At 36.9% G+C, this 24840-nt stretch overlaps 1 protein-coding gene and 1 non-coding gene across 12 annotated transcripts in view; one reads left to right on the forward strand and one right to left on the reverse strand.

Annotated features, from left to right (window-relative positions):
- The window catches only part of LOC103350560 (leukocyte surface antigen CD47), a 178415-nt gene that overhangs the window by 36765 nt on the left and 116810 nt on the right, over positions 1-24840 (forward strand). For all 11 annotated transcript variants that reach the window (XR_011387854.1, XR_007908906.2, XR_007908904.2 and 8 more), the window contains 5 exons: positions 8807-8896; positions 15455-15562; positions 15692-15784; positions 18238-18330; positions 23093-23185. Coding sequence is in view for 5 of the 11 variants with exons in the window: in XM_070072061.1 (XP_069928162.1) it covers positions 8807-8896; positions 15455-15562; positions 15692-15784; positions 18238-18330; positions 23093-23185 (477 nt within the window). In the remaining 6 variants the exon portion in view is untranslated. The remainder of the gene's footprint in view (positions 1-8806; positions 8897-15454; positions 15563-15691; positions 15785-18237; positions 18331-23092; positions 23186-24840) is intronic.
- On the reverse strand, positions 24499-24631 carry LOC127483079 (small nucleolar RNA SNORA9). The gene has a single exon (XR_007909045.1). It is a non-coding gene; the product is annotated as a small nucleolar RNA SNORA9 (small nucleolar RNA).

Raw genomic sequence — 24840 nt, forward strand, 5'->3', positions numbered from 1 at the left:
GTTATTCCCTGGATTGGTTATTTTATTGTTTTTTTTTTTTTAATGTTGATGTGTTCTGGTTACTAATCCTTTGTGGAATACGTAGGCTGCAAATATATCTTCCCATTCTGTTGGATGTCTATTTCCTGTACTGTGCAGAGGACTCTGAGTTTGCTTTTATTCCTCGTTAGTCTAGCTTTGCTTTTCTTTCCCCCTGTGTTTTGTAGGTCTTATCCAATAAGTAATTACCTACATCAATATCTTGAAGTATTTACCCTGCATTTTATTCTATCAACTTCATAGTCTCAGTCGTAAATTTAGGTCTTTGATCCATTTGAGTTGATTTTTGTATAAGGTGAGAGGTATGGATATATTGCATCGAATTTTGCCAGCATCATTTATTGAAGAGAATATCCTTTTAGCAATATATGGTCTGAATAATTTGTCAAAAATCAGTTGGCTGTATGTATGTGAATTAATTTCTGGGTGCTCTATTTAATTACATTGATCAATCTGTTAGCTTTTATGCCCATACCATGCTCTTTTAATATTGTAGATTTGTAGGATGCTTTGAAGTTAGGTATTGTTATGCCTTCATCTTGATTGCTTTTATTTATTTTTTTTTTTTGCCCAGAATTGCTTTGGCTGTACTGGGTCATTTATGATTTCATATGAGTTTGAATTGTTTTTTCTAATACTTTAAAGCATATAATTGATATTTTGATAGGGACGACATTGAATCTATTGCTTGCTTTCCAAAATGTAGACATTTTAATGATATTAAACCTTCTAATCCATGAATAAGAAATAGTTCCCTTTTTTGTGTGTCCTTGGTGATTTCTTTCATCAATGTTGTATAATTTTCATTGTAGAGATCTTTCACTTCTTCATTTAAATGTAATCCTGAATATTTGATAATTTTGTGACTATTGTGAATGGGGTTTCTTTCTTGATTTCTCTTTTTGTAAGTTCACCATTAGCAGATTAAAAAACTCCCATTTTTTGTATGTTGATTTTATAGCCTGCAACTTTATTGAATTGGTTTATCAGCTTTATTAGCTTTGTGTGTGGAGTGTTTAGGTTTTTCTATGTGCAACGTCATGTTGTCTGCAAATGTGGATATTTTGACTTCCTGATTTCTGATTTTGATGCCTTTTATTTCTTTCTTCTCCCTAGTTACTCTAATACTCCCAGTACTTTACTCAATTGGGGTGGTGAAAGTGAACATTCTTATCTTGTTCCAGATCTGAGGGGAAATGCTTTCAGCTTTTCTCTGTTCAATATGATATTGGCTATTGATTTTTCTTTCTTTTTTTTAACTTTTATTTAATAAATATAAATTTCCAAAATACAACTTTTGGATTATAGCATTATAGCGGCTTTTTCCCCCTGTAACCTCCCTCCCACCTGCAACCATCCCATCTCCCGCTCCCTCTCCCATTCACATCAAGATTCATTTTCAATTATCTTTATATACATTGTTTTATATATATATATATATATATACACACATTCTGATCTTATTTAGACAAGGCCATAGTCAAAGTGGAAGTTCTCTTCTCCTTTCAGAGAAAGGTACCCCCCTTTTGTTTTTAAGATTTATTTATTTATTTGAAATGCAGAGTTACACAGAGAGAGGAGAGACAGAGAGAGAGGTCTTTCATCCGATGGTTTACTCCCCAACTGGCTGCAATGTCCAGAGCTGTGCTGATCTGAAGCCAGGAGCCAGGAGCTTCTTCCAGGTCTCCCACGCGGGTACAGAGGCCCAAGGGCTTGGGTCATCCTGCACTGCTTTCCCAGACCATAGCAGAGAACTGGATCAGAAGTGGAGTAGCTGGTACTAGAACTGGCACCCCAGGCCAGGGTATCAACCTGCTGCTCCACAGCGCCAGCCGCAGTTACCTCCTTCTTTGATGACCTGTTCTTTCCACTGGGATCTCACTCACAGAGATCTTTCATTTAGGTTTTTTTTTTTTTGTTTTTTTTGTTTTTTTTTTTTTTTTTCCCTGCCAGAGTATCTTGGCTTTCCATGCCTGAAGTACTCTCATGGGCTTTTTAGCCGGATCCGCATGCCTTAAGAGCTGATTCTGAGGCCAAGTGCTGTTTAGCACATCTGCCATTCTATGAATCTGCTGTGTATCCCGCTCCTATGTTGGATTGTTCTCTCCTTTTTAATTCTATCAGTTAGTATTAGCAGACACTAGTCTTGTTTATGTGATCCCTTTTTTTTTTTTTTTTTTTTTTTTTTTTTTTGACAGGCAGAGTGGACAGTGAGAGAGAGAGACAGAGAGAGAAAGGTCTTCCTTTGCCGTTGGATCACCCTCCAATGGCCGCCACTGCAGCCGGCGCACCGCGCTGATCCAATGGCAGGAGCCAGGATCCAGGTGCTTTTCCTGGTCTCCCATGGGGTGCAGGGCCCAAGCACCTGGGCCATCCTCCACTGCACTCCCTGGCCATAGCAGAGAGCTGGCCTGGAAGAGGGGCAACCGGGACAGAATCCGGTGCCCCAACCGGGACTAGAACCCGGTGTGCCGGCGCCGCAAGGTGGAGGATTAGCCTATTGAGCCACGGCGCCGGCTCTATGTGATCCCTTTGACTCTTAATTCTATCATTATGATCAATTATGTACTGAAACTGATCACTTTGACTAGTGGGATGGCATTGGTACATGCCACCTTGATGGGATTATATTGGAATCCCCTGGCACGTTTCTAACTCCACCGTTAGAGGCAAGACCAGTTGAGCATGTGCCAAACTGTACATCTCCTCCCTCTCTTATTCCCACTCTTATATTTAACAGGGATCACTTTTCAGTTAAATTTAAACACCTAAGAATAATTGTGTGTTAATTAAAGAGTTCAACCAATAGTATTAAGTAGAACAAAAAATACTAAAAGGGAATAAAATAGTAAGTTGTTCCTTGACAGTCAGGACAAGGGCTGATTAAGTCATTGATTTTTCATATATAGCCTTTATAATTTTGAGGGTTAAACAGTGCATGTTCCTTCTGTACCTAATTTGTATGGTTTTTATCATGAAGGTAGGTTTTATCTTATCAAATTATTTCTCTGTGTCTATCGAGATGACCATATGGTTTTTGTTCTTCATTCTGTTGATGTGATTTATGACATTTATTGATTCACAAATGTTGAACTACCCTAGCATCTCTAGGAGAAATCCCATTTGATGTTGATGTGTGATTTTCGCGATGTAGTTTTCAATTCAGTTTGCTGGTATTTTGTTGAGAATTTTTGCATCTGTGTTCATCAAGGATGTAGGTCTGCAATTTTCTTCTTGTATTATATCTTTGTTCGGTTTTGACATCAGTGATGCTGGCCTCTTAAAAAGAGTTGGGCAGAGTTTCATCCAATTCAGTATTTTTGAATAGTTTGAAAAATATAGGATTTATTTCTTTAAATGTTTTGTAGAATTTAATAGTAAAGCTACAGTTCTTGCACTTTTCCTTGATGGAAGACTTTAAGCAATTCTTCATTCCTGTTGCTTGTTATGAGCTTGTTTAGATTTTTGTATCTTGATTTAATCTTGATAAGTTATATATCTATTTCTTCAAGGTTTTCCAGTTTGTTAGCATACAGTTTTCCACAACAGTTTCTTATAATCCTTCTATTTCAGTGCTGTTTGTTGTAATGTCTCCTTTTTCATCTATAAATTTTATTTATTTGAGTTTTCCCTTTCTCTCCCCGCCCCCCCTTTGCTAGTCTGGCTAAATGTTTGTCTATTTTGATTATCTTTTCTAAAACAGCTTTTTGTTTTGTTAATCTTTCACTAAATGTAGGAGGGTGGTGCAACCATCAGACTGGTTCTGCAGGACATCAGATTGCAACACTTGGAATTCAATTGTCATCTCTATGGCTAATATCCTACCACTTGCCTCTATTTTGAGATGTTTTGTAGGAACTTCAAGCTGTAATCCAACAAGGTAATAGCCAATCTATCTATATACCTCAGAAGGGACCAGAGCCCACTTAGCCATCACTGCATCTTTAGATCATCCTCCTGGCCCTCTACCATCGACCAATCCAAGGAAGGCTATCAGCATTGTGGACCAACTAGATACTCTTTTAAGTTGATAATGCACTGTTTAACCCTCCCTGCAACCTAAAAATTTCATTGCCATAATCTCTTGGGCAATTTGGGAGATGTGTGATAGCTACCTGACTCCTTGTCCTATGTATAAGAAATAAACTACTTTGTTCCACTATTTTGGTGTCAGTAATTGACTTCCTGTGTGTCAGGTAAATGGACCCAGTTCTGGGTGTTCTATCCAGTTCCTTCAGCCAGTTTTGATGAGTTCCATGATATATCTGATGTTATTCTTAGGCTATTATAAGCTCGATTAATTTTCTTAATGCCCTAAAAAATCAGAGCAGTTATCTCACTCTCACTCTCCCCTTGGACATCATCTGATAATACTACTTAGGAAATAAATAGCTTCATGGCTGGTTCCATATAAAAACCTTGGGGCTTTCCTCAGCATTTCAGTTGACTCTTAAACGTCTTGTTCATTGATCCTCAAACTTTTTCCACCGTAACAAATTAGAAAGATAACATGCTCAGGTCAGTGACAGTAGCTGAACAGAGACAGAAGCCTGACAGTGATCTCAATATGAGACGCTCCTAGGATCCCCTCCTCTCTCACCTATTAAAATACTGGTGTGGTAGTTAGGAGAGTGTGTGTGGGAAGCTTGACTGAGCCCCAGAATAATTCTAATAAACTCCAGATAAGAGTCAAGTAAACAATAATAGTTCTGTACCGAAATTGTACTCTTTTTGTCATTGAAGTATCCTCTTTTATGTCTTATTATTTCTGAATAGAATCTAGTAATCTAGCAATCATCTTGTCTGTCTGCTCATGTAATTCACAAATTACTAAAGTCCTGCCCCAAGAAGTTTGCCATCCAAACTTCTTATCTAAAGGTATGGTGCAGTGAGCCACTGTTAACTTCCCACAGAATTACAGATATAAAACAGTTACTCTTCCTTAAGTCAGGCTAACATTCACTTCTCTGTAACTCACTCACCTCTATAAGACAAATTGTTAAAACCCAACATGATCTTGCCCCAGAAAACTCTTCCCATCTGACCTTCTATCACTGAATTCCAGCCATAGTGGCTATTACTTGGCTCCTTGAATGTGCGATCCTGTCTTTATGTGGCAGGCTCCTCCCCTCAAGGCTAAATTCTGTTTCCTCTACGTGGAAGCCTTTCTGCTTCTCCAAGCTCAGGGATACTCTTCCATGTTCACTGCTGGACCTTAAGTGCCTAGAGGAGAACCTCTCCATGATGGGCTTCCCATAAATATTTGTGGAATAAGGGAAAATGTGTGATCTGATCTGGGTCAAGTGTATCTCTTATTTTTATTAATGGTATCTATATATCCTAGGTTTGTTTGTTTTGTGTGGGGAGAGGCCAGTAAAAGGACATGCCATTATTAGCTTATCTTGAATGTGAACATTATACTACCTGGAATTTGAAGGTGGAGCCAGCAGAATTTGATGTTCAGTTAGAGAATGGGATTTGATATAAGGAGTCAAGTGCAAGTAACTTCAAGATTTTTGGCCTGAGCAACTGGACAAATGTAGTTACCACTACTGAAATAAGGAAAACTGACAGGGGAGGTATGGGGAAAGCGTTGAAGTAGATGTCAGGAGTCAGTTTGGGCAATGAAAATTTACAAAACTCAGGATCATTAATTCACTGTCCCTTGGCTTCCTCAACTGTACGGAGGGGTTCATAATTCCTCCTGGGATGATTGTGAGGATTTAAGGAGTTAATCAACTATGAAATTAATCTTGAAGAAGCCTAAGGTACCCTGCACCTGACTCCTAGGTGACAGGACCTTTCAGAGACCTCAACTATGATCAAGAAAACTTCTGTCTTGAAGAAGGAAACATCTACTATACCCTAGGAATCCTAGAGCCATGGTAACAAGAGTGATTAACATCCCCTTTGTTTGCCTCTCCCTGAATACAGAGAATATCCCATGTGGGAATGTAATGTACCTCCTCAATCCATAATCAAAACAATCATCAGGAGTACAATTTTCTTTTCTTTTTCTTTTTTTTTTTTTTATTTTTGACAGGCAGAGTGTACAGTGAGAGAGAGAGAGACAGAGAGAAAGGTCTTCCTTTACGGTTGGTTCACCCTCCATTGGCCGCTGCGGCCAGCGCGCTGTGGCCGGTGCACTGCACTGATCCGAAGCCAGGAGCCAGGTGCTTCTTCTGGTCTCCCATGCAGGTGCAGGGCCCAAGCACTTGGACCATCCTACACTGCCTTCCCGGGCCACAGCAGAGAGCTGGACTGGAAGAGGGGCAACCGGGACAGAATCCGGCTCCCCGACTGGGACTAGAACCCAGTGTGCCAGTGCCGCAAGGTGGAGGATTAGCCTATTGAGCCACGGCGCCAGCCAGGAGTTCAGTTTTCAATGTGATTGGTAACCATACATAAATCTGTTTCGTTTAAAGCTGACTCAATGCATGTACTCACTCTATAAGAATAGTATAAAACCTCTAGCTAAACAGCCTTGTGGAACAGCCAGCTCAGGCAACTGAGTGGTTTTTTTCAAGTTTAAATCCTCAGTTTTTATAGCTGAATACATTTCAGGTTTTCAGCCAGACTCTGATTTCTCAGCACACAGTTCAAAACAAAATAATAGCAAAGGGGGAAAGGAAAAATAAATTAAACATAGTTATTAGGCCATAGAGCTTTTTGCCAAATTCCTTGAACATTAAATATGAAAATTTAAGCATAATTAAAAAAAATTCCCCTGGTAGGATTTTAGACTTTATTAAAGATTTTTTTCTGTGATATAGGAAGATGTTTAGTTATCTGGTAGAAATTAAAGTATTGATTCCAAATATCTAAAAACATCTGTCTGTTGATGGCAATCTTTAACAAAGGAGTATTTGAACAACAAGAAAAAGTCTCCCACTTACTCTCTGAACTGCCCTATGACTTATAAACTTAAACAACTAATGTATTGAGTCAACTGTGAATTGGGCAAAACATTAGATATGTAAAGCTAATGTCTCTAAGGTAGAAATTATGATGTTATCTTCTAGAGGTTAATGTATATATTTTACAATAGCTTAACATTATAGGCTTAATACAAGAAATTTAATTGCTAAATTTTCAGTATTAGAGTTTATAAGATGTAATCACACTTAACAGAAGATTTATTTATTTGAAATTCAGAGTTAGAGAGGAAGAGACAGATTTCCACCCGCTAGTTTAGGCCCCAGTTGGCTGCAACCGCCAGCACTAGAACAGACTGAAGCCAGGAGCCACAGGCTTCATCCAGATCTCCCACATGGGTGGCGAGGACCCAAACACTTGGCCAGTCTTCCACTGCTCTCCCCTGGCCATTAGCAGGGAACTGGATCAGAAAGGGAGCAGCTGGGATTTGAACTGTGGGATGCCAGCATCAGAGGCATCAGTTTAACCTGCTATGCCACAGTTCTGGCCCCCACATATATATATTTTTGTTAAATTCTCAATAAATCTGGGCCGGCGCCGTGGCTCAATAGGCTAATCCTCCACCTTGCGGCGCCGGCACACCGGGTTCTAGTCCCGGTCGGGGCGCCGGATTCTGTCCCGGTTGCCCCTCTTCCAGGCCAGCTCTCTGCTATGGCCAGGGAGTGCAGTGGAGGATGGCCCAGGTGCTTGGGCCCTGCACCCCATGGGAGACCAGGAAAAGCACCTGGATCCTGGCTCCTGCCATCGGATCAGCGCGGTGCGCCGGCTGCAGCGGCGGCCATTGGAGGGTGAACCAACGGCAAGGGAAGACCTTTCTCTCTCTGTCTCTCTCTCTCACTGTACACTCTGCCTGTCAAAAATAAAAAAATAAATAAATAAAAATTAAAAAAAAAATTCTCAATAAATCTTATGTGAAGTTCTAATGTCTCAGTGTGCTTCATATAGAATTTGTGGGTATATTTTCACCATATAACTAACATGTTAATAACCTAAATCCCTTCCTATTACTTTATGTTGTAACAATCCTTTCAAAGCCTAATTACCCATGAGTAAGTCTTCTGTTCCAGAGATAATAGGGGAAATCAGGGATCTTCTATCTTGGTGTTAGTCACAGCAGGGAGAAGGTACCTCATGGTACAGCTACCTCACTTAGGTCCTCTGAGTCTGTCCTTACAGGAATCTATCATGGTTGCTGGAAGGCAAATTTTTGGCATGTTATAGAGACAGGTGTTGAACATAGGACCACATAATAATAATAATAATTGTAGGCAGCATTTTCTGAGCACATGGTAAATGCTAAGCTTTGTTTAAAGTCCCTTGCGTGTGTTAACTTTATAATAGTCACAAGAGTCCTTCAATGTGTAGATGCTGTGCTGTGCCTGTGTAATAATTGTGGGCATGGAAGAATGGAGAAGTGTTTGATGTTGTCTAAATTTACATGGATCACAGCTTAGAGTTGTTTCAAGTCCAAGAAGGGTGGCTATGGAGCCCTGTTCTTAGAGAGTATGCTGTAGCACCTCCTTGTATAAAATGTAGTTTATGATAAATGTAAAAAACACTTAAGTAACTGTCAGGATTTTTGTTTCATAAATGAAATTTGTGTGAGGGTACTTCCAAGGATTCATAGATAAATGGAATTAAAAGGTAAATTTGTATTGGTGCAAAATATTTTTGAAAATAAATGATATGTGTGCACATATAAATAAATTAAGGTAATAACTTTAATGTATTATTTTTATTTTCCTTCTCCACAATACAATGTACATTATAGAGCACTGGCAGAATTTAAAATTATTATGGTAAATATTGTGATTTTCTTCTTTCTCCTCAGATTCATGGTTTTCTTCAAATGAAATTATGCTCATTGCAGTTTTCCCAATTTTGTCTGTAATTTTGTTCTGGGGACAGTTATGTGTTGTAAGTAAGTATTTCTAATTTTTATTTATATTTTAGTGATGAAATTGTCATTTCTGGAAGGAATTTACATATCACTTGTTATATTAGGAAGAATAACTATGACAGTTATGCATATGTGATTTGAATACTAATAGTCTCTTAGGAGTATTTATTGCCCCTATATTTTTAAACAGTTCCAATTTAATTCCTAGGTGATTTTTAATTATTTTTTAAGCTGCAAAGCATCAATTGTGGGAATACTAGCAGATATCTCCTTAAACTCATATAAATGCTAGTAATAACTCCTTAAACTATAAATACAAGTAATTCTTCTTTTAACTCATTGGTAGCATCTTAATATTTATCAAACATTTATGCACATGATAGTTGGAAAGCATAGGTAGTCACAGGCTACATTAATGTTAAAATAGAATGCTATTCTTTGGAGCATAAATATTCCCCTATCTTTCCATTGACAGTTTGAACTTGTATTAGTGTATTCACCCTTGGGAAAACCCAGTTTGAACTTCTCACTGTTTCATCCTCACTGTGCAGCTAAGGAAGTGGTCAGAACAAAGTTGTGTTCTTTTGTGTTACTTCCCTGTAATAATAATGTAATCTGGCTTCCAAGTGCAAATCTTTATGCTAAATCAGATTTGGTGTCAACAGCACAGAATTATCATTATAAGGTGAATAGTTAATATTTATCCTGGTTAATGTTTACATTCCACCATATTCCCATTCCAAAAGAAATTGATGAAGAAATTCAATTGATAAATTCACTAAATTTGTGAAATTTAAGGTGACAGTCTAAATATTTAAACATTTAAATGTAAGATTTATTCCTGCTTTCCCCATACCACCTTGAAATAATCATTGAAGATGAGGAAATAGCTCTACAGGCAGGGAGTTAAGTAATACTGATTTTTATTCTGCAATCTTTGTAAAAGGGAAAGCCAGGAAAATACTGTAATGAGTTGGCCTGTTGTATGCTTAATGAACTTTATCTTCCTTAGACGTTTATATTATTATTTTCTCTTGCAAATTTAAGATATTATCTTTTTGTTTTACTTTTGAAAGTTTGACTTTAAGGTGTTATGGTGAGGATCTTTTATGATCATGTCTATTTGATGTTATATGTGATTCTTGTGTTTGAATGTCTGTGCCTTTCTTCAAATTGGAGGAATTTCCTGCTACTATTTAATTTAATAGGTATTCCAACCCCTTTTTTTTTTCTATATGTTTAGGAATTCCTAAGACTCAGATATTTGGTTGTTTGATGACCATCCATAGATCCTGAACACTAGTTTCTTCTAATTTTTTTTCTTCATTTTTTTCTGACTGTGATACTTCAAAAGATCTGTCTTCTTTTTGTCACAACCTTCTCACTTTTCCCCTTTATGCAAATAAGTTCCTCTTCACTGATTTCCTGTGGCTGCATCTTGGGAATCTATTACATGGCAGTTGTGTCCACTTTCCTATGGTCACTGTTTCTTCTATTTCTCTGTGGTTTATTGGAATTTTTCGTCTCAGTTGTCTGCATGTACACTGAAATTTGTGAGCCCTTTCAAAAGGCTAGGGAATGTTTGGGAAGAGGAAAAGGGAATTGGTCTGTTGGACATTTTCTTTGATCTTTTATATTCAAAATACTTTATCTGGGTTGTTTTATTTCTAGTTCCTATAGATTGAATATGGAATGGCCCATCAGTACTCAGTGTGACAAAATCATTTCATTGGAATAAGTATGGAGTTTATTGTAAAATTATTTTACTTGCACTTAGGCAAGTAACTTGTTTATTATTGGCAATCAATGCTCATTTTACTGCACATGTTTCACAGATCCTTCATTTGTGTGTGTATTTTCAATGATTTTGTTAAGCATTTAACAATAGTAGCTTGGGACTGACATCATGGCTCAGTGGGTTAAGCCACCACTTGTGCCGTTGGTATCCTATATTGGAGTGCAATTCGAGTCCTAGCTACTCCACTTCCAGTCCAGCTTTCACTAATGTGTCTGGGAAAGCAGCAGAAGATGGCCTAAGTATATGAACCTGTGCTACCCATATGGGATACCTGGATGGAGTTCCAGACTCTGGATTTGGCATGGACTAGCAGCCATGGCCTTTGGTGGCCATTTTGAAAGTAAGACAGTGAACAGAAGATAAGTCTATCAGTCTCCCCCAGTTTCCCTGTCACCCTGTCTTTCAAATAAATAAATATTTTTAAAATCATAAATAATTATAAATTTTAAAATGGTAATTTCATTTTAAGTTATCAGAAATGCTTTTTCTTGCATTGAAGCTAATGCTGATTTACTGCTCAACAGATACTGAAAAGATTCTAAAATTGCATTCCTAGTGATATCAGAAACCACTACATTATTTAAATCTAACATCCTTTATGATTTATTCACAGTTTGATATGTATTATATCTCATTGGTAAGCTTTATTATTTCTCTAGTTATTCATTGATCATTTAGGCAGAGAATGTCTAAATCCCACTGAACAAGCATTACCTTTTTGGATTTTACTGGGTGGACTTCCTACTGAGTCTATCAAATCTACTCATTGCAGTGTCATGAAAACTGAACATGGTAGATTTTATTTTGTTCTCAGCTGACCTAGTAATTGCAATAGGGTTCATCAGCCACACCTATTTTCTGTTCTGTGCATGCTGTATATCTGTCACAAGGAGACCAGACAACCTTACTGTTATTTTTTTTTTCATGTTAGCTATTTGTTCAGGTGGCGAGAGGACATGTCATTGTTTCATTCATATTAATTTTAAATATTAAGTATAAGAAAGTCATTTCTTATACCAAAGTAGACCCTTTCCTTTTATATAGCTAAGGAAGATCATCTACCCTCTTCCACTAGAAAATAAAGGCTTCAAGGCAGGCCCTGTGTTTGCCTTTTTTGCTGTTAGCACTTAGAATAATAATTATTGCATAGGTTTGATAATGTTCAATCTATTATTGTTGAATTAAAATAATCTGATATTTGTCCCTTTATTTGGACTAATAAAAGGGCCTGGTACATTGTTGGTACAGAGCACATTTTTGTTACAGAAATAAATGAACCAACCTAGCACCTTTCTGAAAATTGCATGCTAGATTCAATGATGTAGAAACATTAAAAGAAAATTTTTAGAATTACTGGTTTGTTGACAAACATGTTATATTATCTGCCTAGATTTTGATATTTCTTGGTAAGGCAGTATTATAAATTTTTTGATATAAAAGTAAATACTGATTTTTTAAGGGTTTATATATTTATTTGAAAGTTACAGAGAGACAGGGAGACATACACATACATACACACACACACACAGAGTGATACTTTCTATCCTCTGGTTTACTCCACAAATGGCTGAAACAGCTAGGGCTGGACCAGGCTAAACCCAGGAGTCAGAAGCTTTGTCTGGGTCTCCCATGTGGGTGCAGATGCTCAAACATTTAGGCCATCCTCCACTGCTTTCTTAGGCACATTAGCAGGCAGCTGGATCTGAAGTGGAGCAGCCAGGACTTGCACCAGCACCCATATGGGATGCCAGCACTGCAGGCTGTGGCCTAACCCACTGTACCACAGCACTGGTCCCAATACTGTTATTTCTCATGCATTTTATTTTGTGTATTGATCTCAATATTTTCAGCTACTTCTAATTTTAAATATTTTTATTTATATAAAGGGAATAAATTTCATGTATTTCCTATACATAGTTTTTAAATTATTTATAGAAGTTGAACAAATTTCATGTATTTTGTATATACAGATTTAAGATCATAGTGGTACCTCCCACCCTATCCTCCCACCCACCCATATTCCTATCCTACCTCCTTTTTCCTTTCTTTTTTTATTTTTTAAGATTTATTTATTTATTTGAAAGACTTACATTGAGAGGGAGAGATGGAAAGAGAGAGATCTTTGATCTGCTGGTTCATTCCCCTAGATGGCCACAATGGCCAGGGCTAGGACAGGCCTAAGATAGGAGCCAAGAGCTTAGTCTCAGTCTCCTAGTTGGGTGGCAGAGGCTCAAACACTTGGGCCACCTTCTGCTGCTTTTCTTAGATTATTAGCATGGCGCTCGATCAGATGTGGAGCAGCAGGGATAACACGAAATTTGCCCTCATCTGGGATGCTTCACCTGCTATGCCAAAATGCTGCCCCCAAAAGGATTTTTTTTAAATCCATGCTAATTTTTAAAATCATAGATGGTCTTACCAAGCAGCTAAAAAATAATACAAAAATTTGATAAGATCCTGTTAAGAACATGTCAAATTCTATCTTAATATAAGCTTTTTCGGGAAATATTTTCTTTTCCTTGTTACATTTACTGTTTTGATAATTTGACAAATAAGGATACATTGACTACTTGAAGGGCAAGAAATGATCATGAGTCAAAGTCCCTTGAGATTACTGAGTTTTCGCAGATATCTATATCACATTCCTTGCCCGGTAAGTACACTGGGAAACTGACAAAAGGACCAGCAACACGCTATCTTCCCCACACTTGCTGCTGAACTGTGTCCATTAAGAGCAAAGGAAATGAGCCAAGGAACTCTTCATAAAGAAAACATGGAGATCTTTCACTGTGGTTACTTAGGTAGACCCCACTAATGTATTTGGCATAAATCGTTGCTTAATTTAAGGAAAAGTTTAAGGTAGCCTTGAAAATAGTCATGAACCAATCAACAAGTACTAAAATGACTTCCAATGAGTAGTGTACCTATTCTCAAAGGGGAAGGTCGTTTGATGGTAGAACACTGCCAGTAGCAGCGTTCTGTGGTGTTTTATTTTTGTTGCCATTGTTGACAATATTTTGTCCTGTTATAGCTCTTCTCTGCCTGAAGCGGTTGAATCTTGTAGGAGGTTCAAACTCTTATTTCTATTAAGAATGCCATAAAGCAGCCTTTTTGCATGAAGTTATACTATAAGGTCAATTCTTGTTGTGTGATCTTAGAAGCTCCTTTATGATGTCAATTTTCCCGGGAGGAGTCTCTTATGAAAGATTGGGAGATACATTTGAAACAGCTTCTATTCTGGAAATCTTTGAAGAACTTCCAGACATATTTAGATAATCGTATCCAGAGGAGTAAAATGGAAAATGTGACATGTCTACAGAAAGTTTCTCTTCCTTTGTTGGTGCTTTTTGTGACCTGTACAATCAGTTTCATTCCATTGAGTGTTGGAGCCTAGCAAAGGGGAAACTGTGAAACTCTTTGCCTCATGATACAGTAAGGATCTGGCTGTGTAGTAGTCATGTAAATCCCAAGGCTGCATGAAGGTAGCAGACTCAGTAAATTCTTGAAAAATTGCCATAGGATACAATTACTGCTTACTGTGGATTTGTCTTGTCTAACTCACATGGATTTCAGTTACTCAGCCTGAGGACTGGCTATTACCTAGGCCACAGTCTCCCCTAAAAAAGACTAAAATTGAGATTATCATCTAAAGCATGGCTGTATAGGCAGTCAAAAAAAAAATCTTCAGGTGGCTGCAGTATATATTAATTAGACTTTATTGGTTGATATTATTTAATTATTATATTTAATCTGTCAATTACAGGAAGAAAATTAAATCTTAAATAAATATACCATTTTTAAGTACCTTCCCCTCTATGATAGCCACTCATTAATTACTGACGTGGAGAGCATACACATGTGGATGACACACAGCAGAATTCAGTCACACAATCTGTTTCTTTCTGCTACTCAAAACTGCTTTTACATTATAATTTGCAATATCTTGGTGAAAATTAATTTTAATATTAACCAAAATAGGAAAGGTCAATATATAGTAAAAAAAATATTTGTCCTACCCATTGCATAATTTTTTTAGAGAAAGACACCGGTACTTGACAAAAGAATTAGAATCAGTAACCATCCTAGTTAATCTTTGCAGTTTGCCTTAATCAAAATACCTTACTTGAAAATATTATTCATATTTATCTATTGTGCAGTATTTATCTAACCTCTCTTTTAAAACAAATTATTCATATATCAGATGTTTTATTAATGTTATATAAAGTGGAGCATATTTCTCATTCTCGAATTATTAAATTAGCCATTTTTCCCATCAGCCTTATTTATGTCTGTGTTGTGTTGTCAGTCTGGGATGATTTTGCACATCAGAGCACATTGGCAATGTCTAAAAGACACTTCGATTGACATGACTGGGAGCTGTTGCTGGCATCTGGTTTGCAGAGGCCAAGGACGCTGCTCACCATTCTATAACACACAGAGCAGCTGCCCCTCCTCCCGATTTATCCATCCCAAAACGCTAATAGTGCCTCCTCATTTGAGAAAATCTGTTGTATATAACTTTACTCTTTAAACTATAGGGGAACAAAATGTGCATTCAGCATTGATGTATATATAAATTTATATAATATATATTTATTTTATATGTATATAGCTTCTCCTTTGCCTTATGAGAAACATGTGAGGTGACTTGATGATAAGAAAGAGTTGTTCCTTGGAGGTTATTCACTTATAGTGAGTTACCAGTTTTTCTCTATACCTTACAAGTTAAAAAAATGGTTTCATTTGTGATTGAGTTCTCGTAACTCTTGTTTGTTTTTAAGGACTGAAATATAAATCCAGGCTTCCAACTAATCAGTTCATTCTTGTACTTATTCCTGGAATACTACTTACCATATTTGTCATTGTTGGATCCAGCATTTTCATCCCAGGTAAGATGTATAGTTTACTGTGAGGGAATGCAGTATTGAGATTAACACATCTAAATAATTAAGTACTGTAGCTTCCCAAAGAGCAGAACAAATGTAGAAAATATTTTACATATTTTTATTTATTAACAGGTGGCTATTCAAGAAAGAAATCTTCTGGACTTTCTTTACTTGTAACTCCTTCAGGGATGTTGATAGTAGCTCAGTGCCGTTTGTTAAGATCAGGTTAGTATATTTTTAGTAGCATGAATTTGCCTGCCTTTTTCATTACTTTTGTTGAAAACATTCTTGTATTTTTTTACAACCCTATAAATATTGATTTGTGAAATATTTTCCATTCCATTATTAGTGATATTTTCCCTGAAAGATTAACTTGAAGATTTTTCTTAGGTCTTGAAAGCAGTCAACTGTTTGTAATAGTCATTTGCATGTGTATAGGTTAAGTATCATTTATGCTAAATGTTTGAGACCGAAGTGTTTCAGAGGTTGTTATTTTTCATATTGTGGGGATATTTGCAGCTGTAATACAAAGTTACAAAATCTGTTTTACTTCAAAATGAGAATGTTTTAGAGCATCATGTATAACACTCAGAATATTTCAGATTTCAGAGCAGTTGAATTTTGAATTTTGAATTTTCAGATTAGAGATGAATTTGATGCCAGCACCCATAATTTTGAATTATGTATGTAATTTCTTAAGGATTGCCTTCATATTTATTTTCAGTTTTTTTAAGATATATGTTAAACACACCCTTTATCTTCATTTGCTAAGTTCTAGAAATAGGATTATAAATGACAAAAGCAGAAACAATTTTTTAGTTACTGGAAAATCTTAAGTTTTTTAAGATTTTATTTATTTGAAATATAGAGCTACAGACAGAGAGAAGGAGAGACAGAAAGGTCTTCTGTCCCCTGGTTCACTCCCCAAATGGCTGCAAAGGCTGGAACTGGGCCAATCTGAAGCCAGGAGCCAGGAGCTTCCTCTGGGTCTCCCATGAGGGTGCAGGGCCCAAGCGCTTGGCCCATCCTCCACTGCTCTTCCAGACCATAGCAGCGAGCTGGATCAGAAGCAGAGCAGCCAGGACCAGAACCAGCACTCATATGGGATGCTGGCACCACAGATGGAGGATTAACCCACCATGCCACAGTGCCAGCACCAATAATGTTGTTTTATAAAAGATATGGCTATCATAACCAGTACCATTTTATCTTCATTTTAAGAATAAATGCAGTAACTAATAGACACCTAAAAAGTAATTTATAGAATAAAATTAACACTTTGAGATGTGATGACTTGGAAGAGCCCTTGTCTTGACTGTTAAGGAAAAGTGTTTTTTTGTTTGTTTCATACTACTTGATGTACTCTTTACTTAGTGTAGGGTTAATCTTATGCATATAAAGTTAATTGAAAATAAATTTTAGTAAAAAATAAGAATGGGAATAGGAGAGGTAGGAGGAAGAAGGGTGGGAGTGTGGATGGGAGGAAGGGCAAGACAGGAAGAATTACTGTGTCCCTTAGTTTGTATATATGAAATGCATGAAGTTTGGATGCCTTAAATAAAAGGTTTCTACATAAAAAAAGAGATAAGTGAAATTATGTCAATGTACTTATGAAATTTATCCTCATTTGTTTTTAAATGGAAAAAGAATTTTAGCCAGATTACTGGACTGAGTCAAAATTTCAGATGTTAGCTCACAAAAATAATGTGTGGTATGTAAAATTAAGATAAATAAATACAAAAGTATACTCAAAAAAGGAGTAAATCTCTAACATTTTTGTTATAATTATTAGAAGGGTCATATTTAGCATTTGATTTTAGAGCCAATCTCTGGCTTGCGGTATGTTGGAAAGTTAGACATTTGTTATAGTATCACAGATCTGGCAGTTGTGATGGTTATGCTCATAAGCTTGCATAGTAATTCTGTCTACCAGAGAAATTTTGTGTGCATGTGGATAATCCATGCATAATAGCTGTTCATATTTTAAACCACACAAGAAGTCTTATTTTAAGATTTTGGGTACAGGCTGACAATGTGACAATAGTAGGTTAAGCTGCTGCCTGCTATGCTTGCATCTCTTATCAGAGTGCTGATTTGAGGCCCAGCTGCTCTGCTTCTGGTCCAACTTCCTGTTAATGTGCCTGGGGAAGCAGTAGAGGATGGCCCAAGTGCTTGGGTCTCTTCCCACTGTTTGAGACCTGGATGGAGTTCCCTGCTCCTGGCTTCAGCCTGGCCCAGACATGGCTGTTGCAGCCATTTGGGGAGTGAGCCATTGGACAAAAGATCTCTCCTCCCCCCTCCCTTCCCCTCCTGGCCCCCCTCCCCTCCCCTCCTCTCCCTTCCTGTCTCCTCTCCTCCCCTCTCTTCCCCTGCCCTCCTCTCTCCTCTCCTCTCCTCTCCTCCCTTTCCTCTCTTCCCCTCTCACCTCTCTCTCTCTCTCTCTCTCTCTCTGCCTTTCAAATTAATAAATCAAAAAATATTTGATTCCAGACTTCTGAATCTGTTGCTGACACTTGTGAGGAAAGTTTAGATCCATGCAAAAGCATCTAATATCTGACTGTGAACTCTGTAACCAGTCTTTTGTCATAAGATATTTTTCTGTTTGTATACTATTTGTAGAAAATGCAAGTCAGAGTGATTGTTTCTTAACGTGCTTTTGTTCCTTTTCCTTCCCCCAGTTTTGGGAATGACCTCCTTTACCATTGCGATCTTGATCATTCAGTTGCTGGGCTTTGTGCTTGCTGTGGTTGGGTTAGTTCTCTGCATGTCTGGTAAGGGTCACTTCTATAGTCCTGATTTGGATTTCTGTTGAACAGAGCACTTTCCACTTTTAAGTATATAGACTATATGTTTTTAGAGCAGTTTTGGGTTCATTGTACGATATTGGAAAATACAGAGAGTTCCTGCCACTCCCTCCACACATCTCACACAGCCCTAGACTCTCTGAGCATCCCATTACATAGTGGTACATATATTTCAACCCGTGAAATAACATTGACATATCATTATCATCCAAAGGTCATAATTTCCACTAGGACTGTCTGTGGGTATTGTAATTAATGTGTGTGGGTTACATTGCATAATGACATGTATCCACCATTATTGTATAATACAGAATAGTTTCTGCCATAAAAATCCCGTGTGTGTCACCTATTCATCCCCGAGCCCCTGGCCACTCTGGTCTTTTTACTGCATCAGAAAATTTTGCATTTTCTGAAATGTCTTTTGATTAGAGTCACACAGTATATAGCTTTTTCTAATTGCCTTGTTTCAGTAGGAAATACATATATATTCTCTATTATCTTTTCATGGCTTGGTAGTTCATTATCTTTTTTTAAAAACTTTTATTTAATGAATATAAATTTCCAAAGTACGATTTATGCATTACAATGGCTTCCCCCCCATAACGACCCTCCCACCCGCAACCCTCCCCTTTCCCACTCCCTCTCCCCTTCCATTCACATCAAGATTCATTTTCGATTCTCTTTATATACAGAAGATCAGTTTAGCATACATTAAGTAAAGATTTCAACAGTTTGCTCCCACACAGAAACATAAAGTGAAAAATACTGTTTGAGTACTAGTTATAGCATTAAATCTCAATGTACAGCACACTAAGGACAAAGATCCTACATGAGGAGTAAGTGCACAGTAACTCCTGTTGTTGACTTAACAAATTGACACTCTTATTTATGGCCTCAGTAATCACCCTAGGCTCTTGTCATGAGCTGCCAAGGCTATGGAGGCCTTTTGAGTTCACTGACTCTGATCATATTTAGACAAGGCCATGGTCCACAACATCAAAACAAACAACCCACTTAAGAGATGGGCCAAGGACCTCAATAGACATTTTTCAAAAGAGGAATTCCAAATGGCCAACAGACACATGAAAAAATGTTCAAGATCACTAGCAATCAGGGAAATGCAAATCAAAACCACAATGAGGTTCCACCTCACCCCAGTTAGAATGGCTCACATTCAGAAATCTACCAACAATAGATGCTGGAGAGGATGTGGGGAAAAAGGGACACCAACCCACTGTTGGTGGGAATGCAAATTGGTTAAGCCACTATGGAAGTCAGTCTGGAGATTCCTCAGAAACCTGAATATAACCCTACCATTCAACCCAGCCATCCCAGTCCTTGGAATTTACCCAAAGGAAATGAAATTGGCAAACAAACAAGCTGTCTGCACATTAATGTTTATTGCAGCTCAATTCACATTAGCTAAGACCTGGAACCAACCCAAATGCCCATCAACATTAGACTGGATAAAGAAATTATGGGACATGTACTCTATAGAATACTATACAGCAGTCAAAAACAACGAAACCCGGTCATTTGCAACAAGATGGAGGAATTTGGAAAACATTATGCTGAGTAAATTAAGCCAGTCCCAAAGGGACAAATACCCTATGTTCTCCCTGATCAGCGACAACTAACTGAGCACCAAAGGGGAAACTTGTTGAAATGAAATGGACACTGTGAGAAACAGTGACTTGATCAGCTCTTGTCCTGATGGTTGATGTACAATGTAATACTTTATCCATTTTAGTATTTTTTTTTGTTCTAGTACCATTGGTTGAACTCTGTAATTAACACACAATTGTTCTTAGGTGTTTAAATTTTAACTGAAAAGTGATCCCTGTTAGGAATTTGGAAAACATTACACTGAGTGAAATAAGCCAATCCCAAAGGGACAAATACCACTTGTTCTCCTTGATAGGTGACAACTAACTGAGCACCAAAAAGGAAACCTGTTAAAGTGAAATGAACACTATGAGAAACAGTGACTTGATCAGCCCGCACCCTGACTGTTGATGAGCAACTTGATATGTTATCCCTCTTAGTATTTTTTTTGTTTGTTCTACTTGATACTTTTGGTTGAATACTGTAATCAATACACAATTCTTCTTAAGTGCTGAAACTTAACTGAAAAGTGATCGCTGTTAAATGTAAGAGTGGGAATAAGAGAGGGAAGAGATGTGCAATTCAGGAGATGCTCAAGCTGACTTGCCCCAAATGGTGGAGTTAGAAACATACCAGGGGATTCAAATTCAATCCCATCAAGGTGGCATGTACCAATGCCATCTCACTAGTCCCAGTGATCAATTTCTGTTCACAATTGATCATAATGATAGGACAAGAACCAAAGGGATCACATAAACAAGAATAGTGTCTGCAAATACTAGCTGATAGAATCAAAAAGGGAGAGAATGATCCAACATGGGAAGTGAGATACACAGCAGACCCATAGAATGGCAGATGTCCTAAACAGCACTCTGGCCTCAGAATCAGCCCTTAAGGCATGCGGATCTGGCTGAAATGCCCATGAGACTATTTCAGGCATGGAAAGCCAAGACACTCTGGGGGGAAAAAAAAAAAAAACCTAAATGAAAGATCTCCGTGAGTGAGATCCCAGTGGAAAGAATGGGTCATCAAAGAAGGAGGTAGTTCATTATCTTTAGAACTGAAAGTTGTTTATGTATTCCCTAATAGAAAACATCTTGCTGGCTTTCAATTTTTATGACTGTGAATAAAGCTACTATTAATACCAAAGGGCATGTTTTTATGTAAATACCGTTTTTGAGTACTTGATAAATCCCAAGGATTTATCCAAGTATTGGATGTTAAATTATATGTATTATATATGTATTAAAAGTGTATTAACAATTAACATATAATACATATATGTATTAAAATTGGCAGAATAAATATAATCACTAGAAACAATAAAGCTAATTCCAAACTGAAAAAATTGAACTTAAATAGACAAGCCTGTCCTGACGGTTGATGTACAATTTAATACTTTATCCCTTTTAGTATTTTTTTTTGTTCTAGTTAATACTATTGGTTGAACTCTGTAATTAACACATATTTATTCTTAGGTGTTGAAATTTAACTGAAGAGTGATCCCTGTTAAATATAAGAGTGAGAATAAGAGAGGGAGGAGATGTACAATTTGGGACATGCTCAATCGGGCTTTCCCCAAATGGTGGAGTTAGAAATGTGCCAGGGGATTCCAATACAATTCCATCAAGGTGGCATGTACCAATGCCATCTCACTAGTCGCAGTGATCAATTTCAGTTAACAATTGATCACACTGTTAAGGCCTAAGAGCCAAAGGGATCACACAAACAAAACTAGTGTCTGCTAATACTAACTGATAGAATAAAAAAGGGAGAGAATGATCCAACATGGAAGTGGGATACACAGCAGACTCATAGAATAGCAGATGTCCTAACCAGCACTCTGGCCTCAGAATCAGCCCTTAAGGCATTCAGATCTGGCTGAAGAGCCCATGAGAGTATTTTAGGCATGGAAAGCCAAGACACCCTGGCAAAACAAACAAACAAACAAACAAACGAAAAAAAAATCCTAAGTGAAAGATCTCTACAAATGAGATCCCAGTGGAAAGAACAGGTCATCAAAGAAGGAGGTACCTTTCTCTGAAGGGAGGAGAGAACTTCCACTTTGACTATGACTTTGTCTAAATAAGATCGAAGTCAGCAAACTCAAAAGGCTTCCATAGCCTTGGCAACTCATGACTAGAGCCTAGGGAGATTTCTGATGCCATAAACAAGAGTGTCAAATTGTTAAGTCAACAACAGGAGAACAGGAGTCACTGTGTACTCCTCATGTGGGATCTGTCGGTAGTGTGTTGTCCAATGTGAATTAATGCTATAACTAGTTCTCAAACAGTACTTTACACTTTATGTTCTGTGTGGGTGCAAACTGATGAGAATTGAAAATGAATTTTGATGTCAATGGAATGGGAGAAGGAGCGGGAGATGGGAGGGGTGTGTGTGGGAGAGAAGTTATGCGGGGGGGGGAAACCATTGTAATCCATAAACTGTACTTTGGAAAATTATATTTACTAAATAAAAGTTTTTTTAAAAAAATGTAGTACAAACCTAAATAAAAAATGAAAATCTGCCAATTTTAATATATCATATATGTATTATATGTTTAAGGTATGTTAAGTTTTATAATAAACACTCAAGCTCTGTGTCAAAATAGCTGTGCCATTTTGCATTGCCACTGCCAATGAATTAAAATTCCTGTTTCTCTATAGATTTGCCAACATTTGGTGTTGTAAGCTTTTCTTTTTGTAGTTCTAATTTTCACCCCAGTGGGAATAATGCTTCCCACATGGTTTCAGGAATATTGACTGTTTATGGCTCCAGGGCTGATTGTTGTAGTAGCAAAAGCTAGTATGCTTTTATTTTTAGAAGTACTTTAAAAATAACCAACCTCCAACCGGTTGGAGCCTTTACTTTACACACTATTTTCCATTAGTCTTGATGTGATGAAGCATGTGTTATGCAAAGTAGGGATTTTCTTTTTCCTGCAATAATTTGGAATCATTTCACTGACTGAGCTAATAATAATGAACATGTATAGAACATAATATTTGCTTCTTGATCACTAGAAAAAGAATTACTGACTTTATAGTTTTATATTATTGGTGTTAATTTTTAAAATTAACTTATTTTATATATATTTCTAATATACATATCTTTTTTTTTGCAGTGTGTATGCCAGTACATGGCCCTCTTCTGATTTCAGGTCTGGGTATCATAACTCTATCAGAATTACTTGGACTCATTTATATTACATTTTTTGGTAAGTCAGTTCATGCCAAACATCATAGACATTATTACTTGGAAACAAGTTGGTTCTCCTACTTGTGACTCAAATAAATATATCAATAATTCTAAAAGTGAGAAAACAGAGTTGGAATGATTTGAGCACAAAGAACACAAAAGGCATATAAAATAATGAAAAGCTTAGATTATAAACTAGTTTAAAAGAAAATGGCTTTATATATTAGACTGTATAGCTTTTTTATATAAGTAAAAGATGTTGTTGAGGACCCATTTTCTTAATAGAAAAGGATTTTTAATTGCTCCATTGTTTACATGATAGAGCTGTTTGGCAGAGATCTGTTACTTGTGTCTCCTGTTTATCACTAATTATTCTTCTGGCACACTGTTTATAGACATGGATGCCTCTAAGGGGACAGGAATTGAATTCAAGTATCTTCTACTTCTGTTCATTTAAAGAGCAGTGAACTAAAACATTTGTAGATAAAACCAATTTAATCAACACATTGAAGTTGTTTTAAAATTAGTATAAAGAGAACATTTCATGTACTTCATAGGTACAGTCCTAAGAAGATAACATACTTCCCTTTCTCCCCACTCCTGCCCTCAGTGCCCCTCCTTCCCTCCCTTGTTTTCTTTTCATTCATTTTTGTAAAGACAAAATTTTAATCCACTCTGTAATCACAGAGTTAATTCACCGCTTGCCATAATATTTAACAAGTAAAAAGTAGGAAGATCACAGTTCTACAGGAGTATAAACAAGGGCTAAGATGATAGTCATATAACAATGTGTCTGCTTCATTCCAATGCATTTTTTGTATTCTATTTTAACTGTAACATATCAGAGCAAACATATGGTATTTGTCTTTTTGAGACTGGCTTATTTCACTAAATATAATGGTTTCCAGTTGCATCCATTGTGTTGCAAAAGACAAGATTTCATTCTTTTTAAATTTAGGCTTTTACTACATTTAACATCATTTTTTTCAGTTTGGAATTATTGTTTCTAGTGATTATATTTACCCTGCCAATTTTAAAATAGCAGATTTCTGCATATATTTTAGATGCTTTTAATATAGCCTGAAGCTAGTAGGTTGTCTTACATAAGGTAAAAGATATTCTCTAAGGCAGATTTACAGTGGTCTCCCTTTTTTAAAAAGTATTTTTAAGTTTATGAAGTAAAACAAACTCTTAACTATCAAACTAGTCAGAAGTTATAAATCAATGTAGTAAAATCAGGTTTCTGCTTTGCTTTAGGTGAACTTTATTATAAATTTTCCTAAAAATGATAAACTTGAATTGTTATAGTCAAGTGCTTTTTTTTTTTTTTTCATGTTCTGAAAAGTTCAATAACCTTGCTCTGGATGGAGCAGGGCAATGCCTCAAACCGTTTGGAGAATGTTCCAGCACACACTGTAGGAATGCACAGAGTCACAGCTAGCCCACATGTGCTGGAGGCTTGCTAGTAGTCAAGTAATTTCTAAAATGACTTGCATAATACCCTCAAAGAAATTTGACTTTAACTTTTGATGATGGATAATTGAAACAGGTTCTGCTTATATACTCTCAGTTCCCCTTATAATGCTTATTAGATAATCAAAATACTTAATCATACAATGTTTCTTCAGCTCATGTATTCATAAATCATAATTGTTGCTCAATGAAATTTTCTAA

This window comes from Oryctolagus cuniculus, chromosome 4 (assembly GCF_964237555.1).
Source record: "Oryctolagus cuniculus chromosome 4, mOryCun1.1, whole genome shotgun sequence".
Lineage (NCBI taxonomy): Eukaryota > Metazoa > Chordata > Mammalia > Lagomorpha > Leporidae > Oryctolagus > Oryctolagus cuniculus.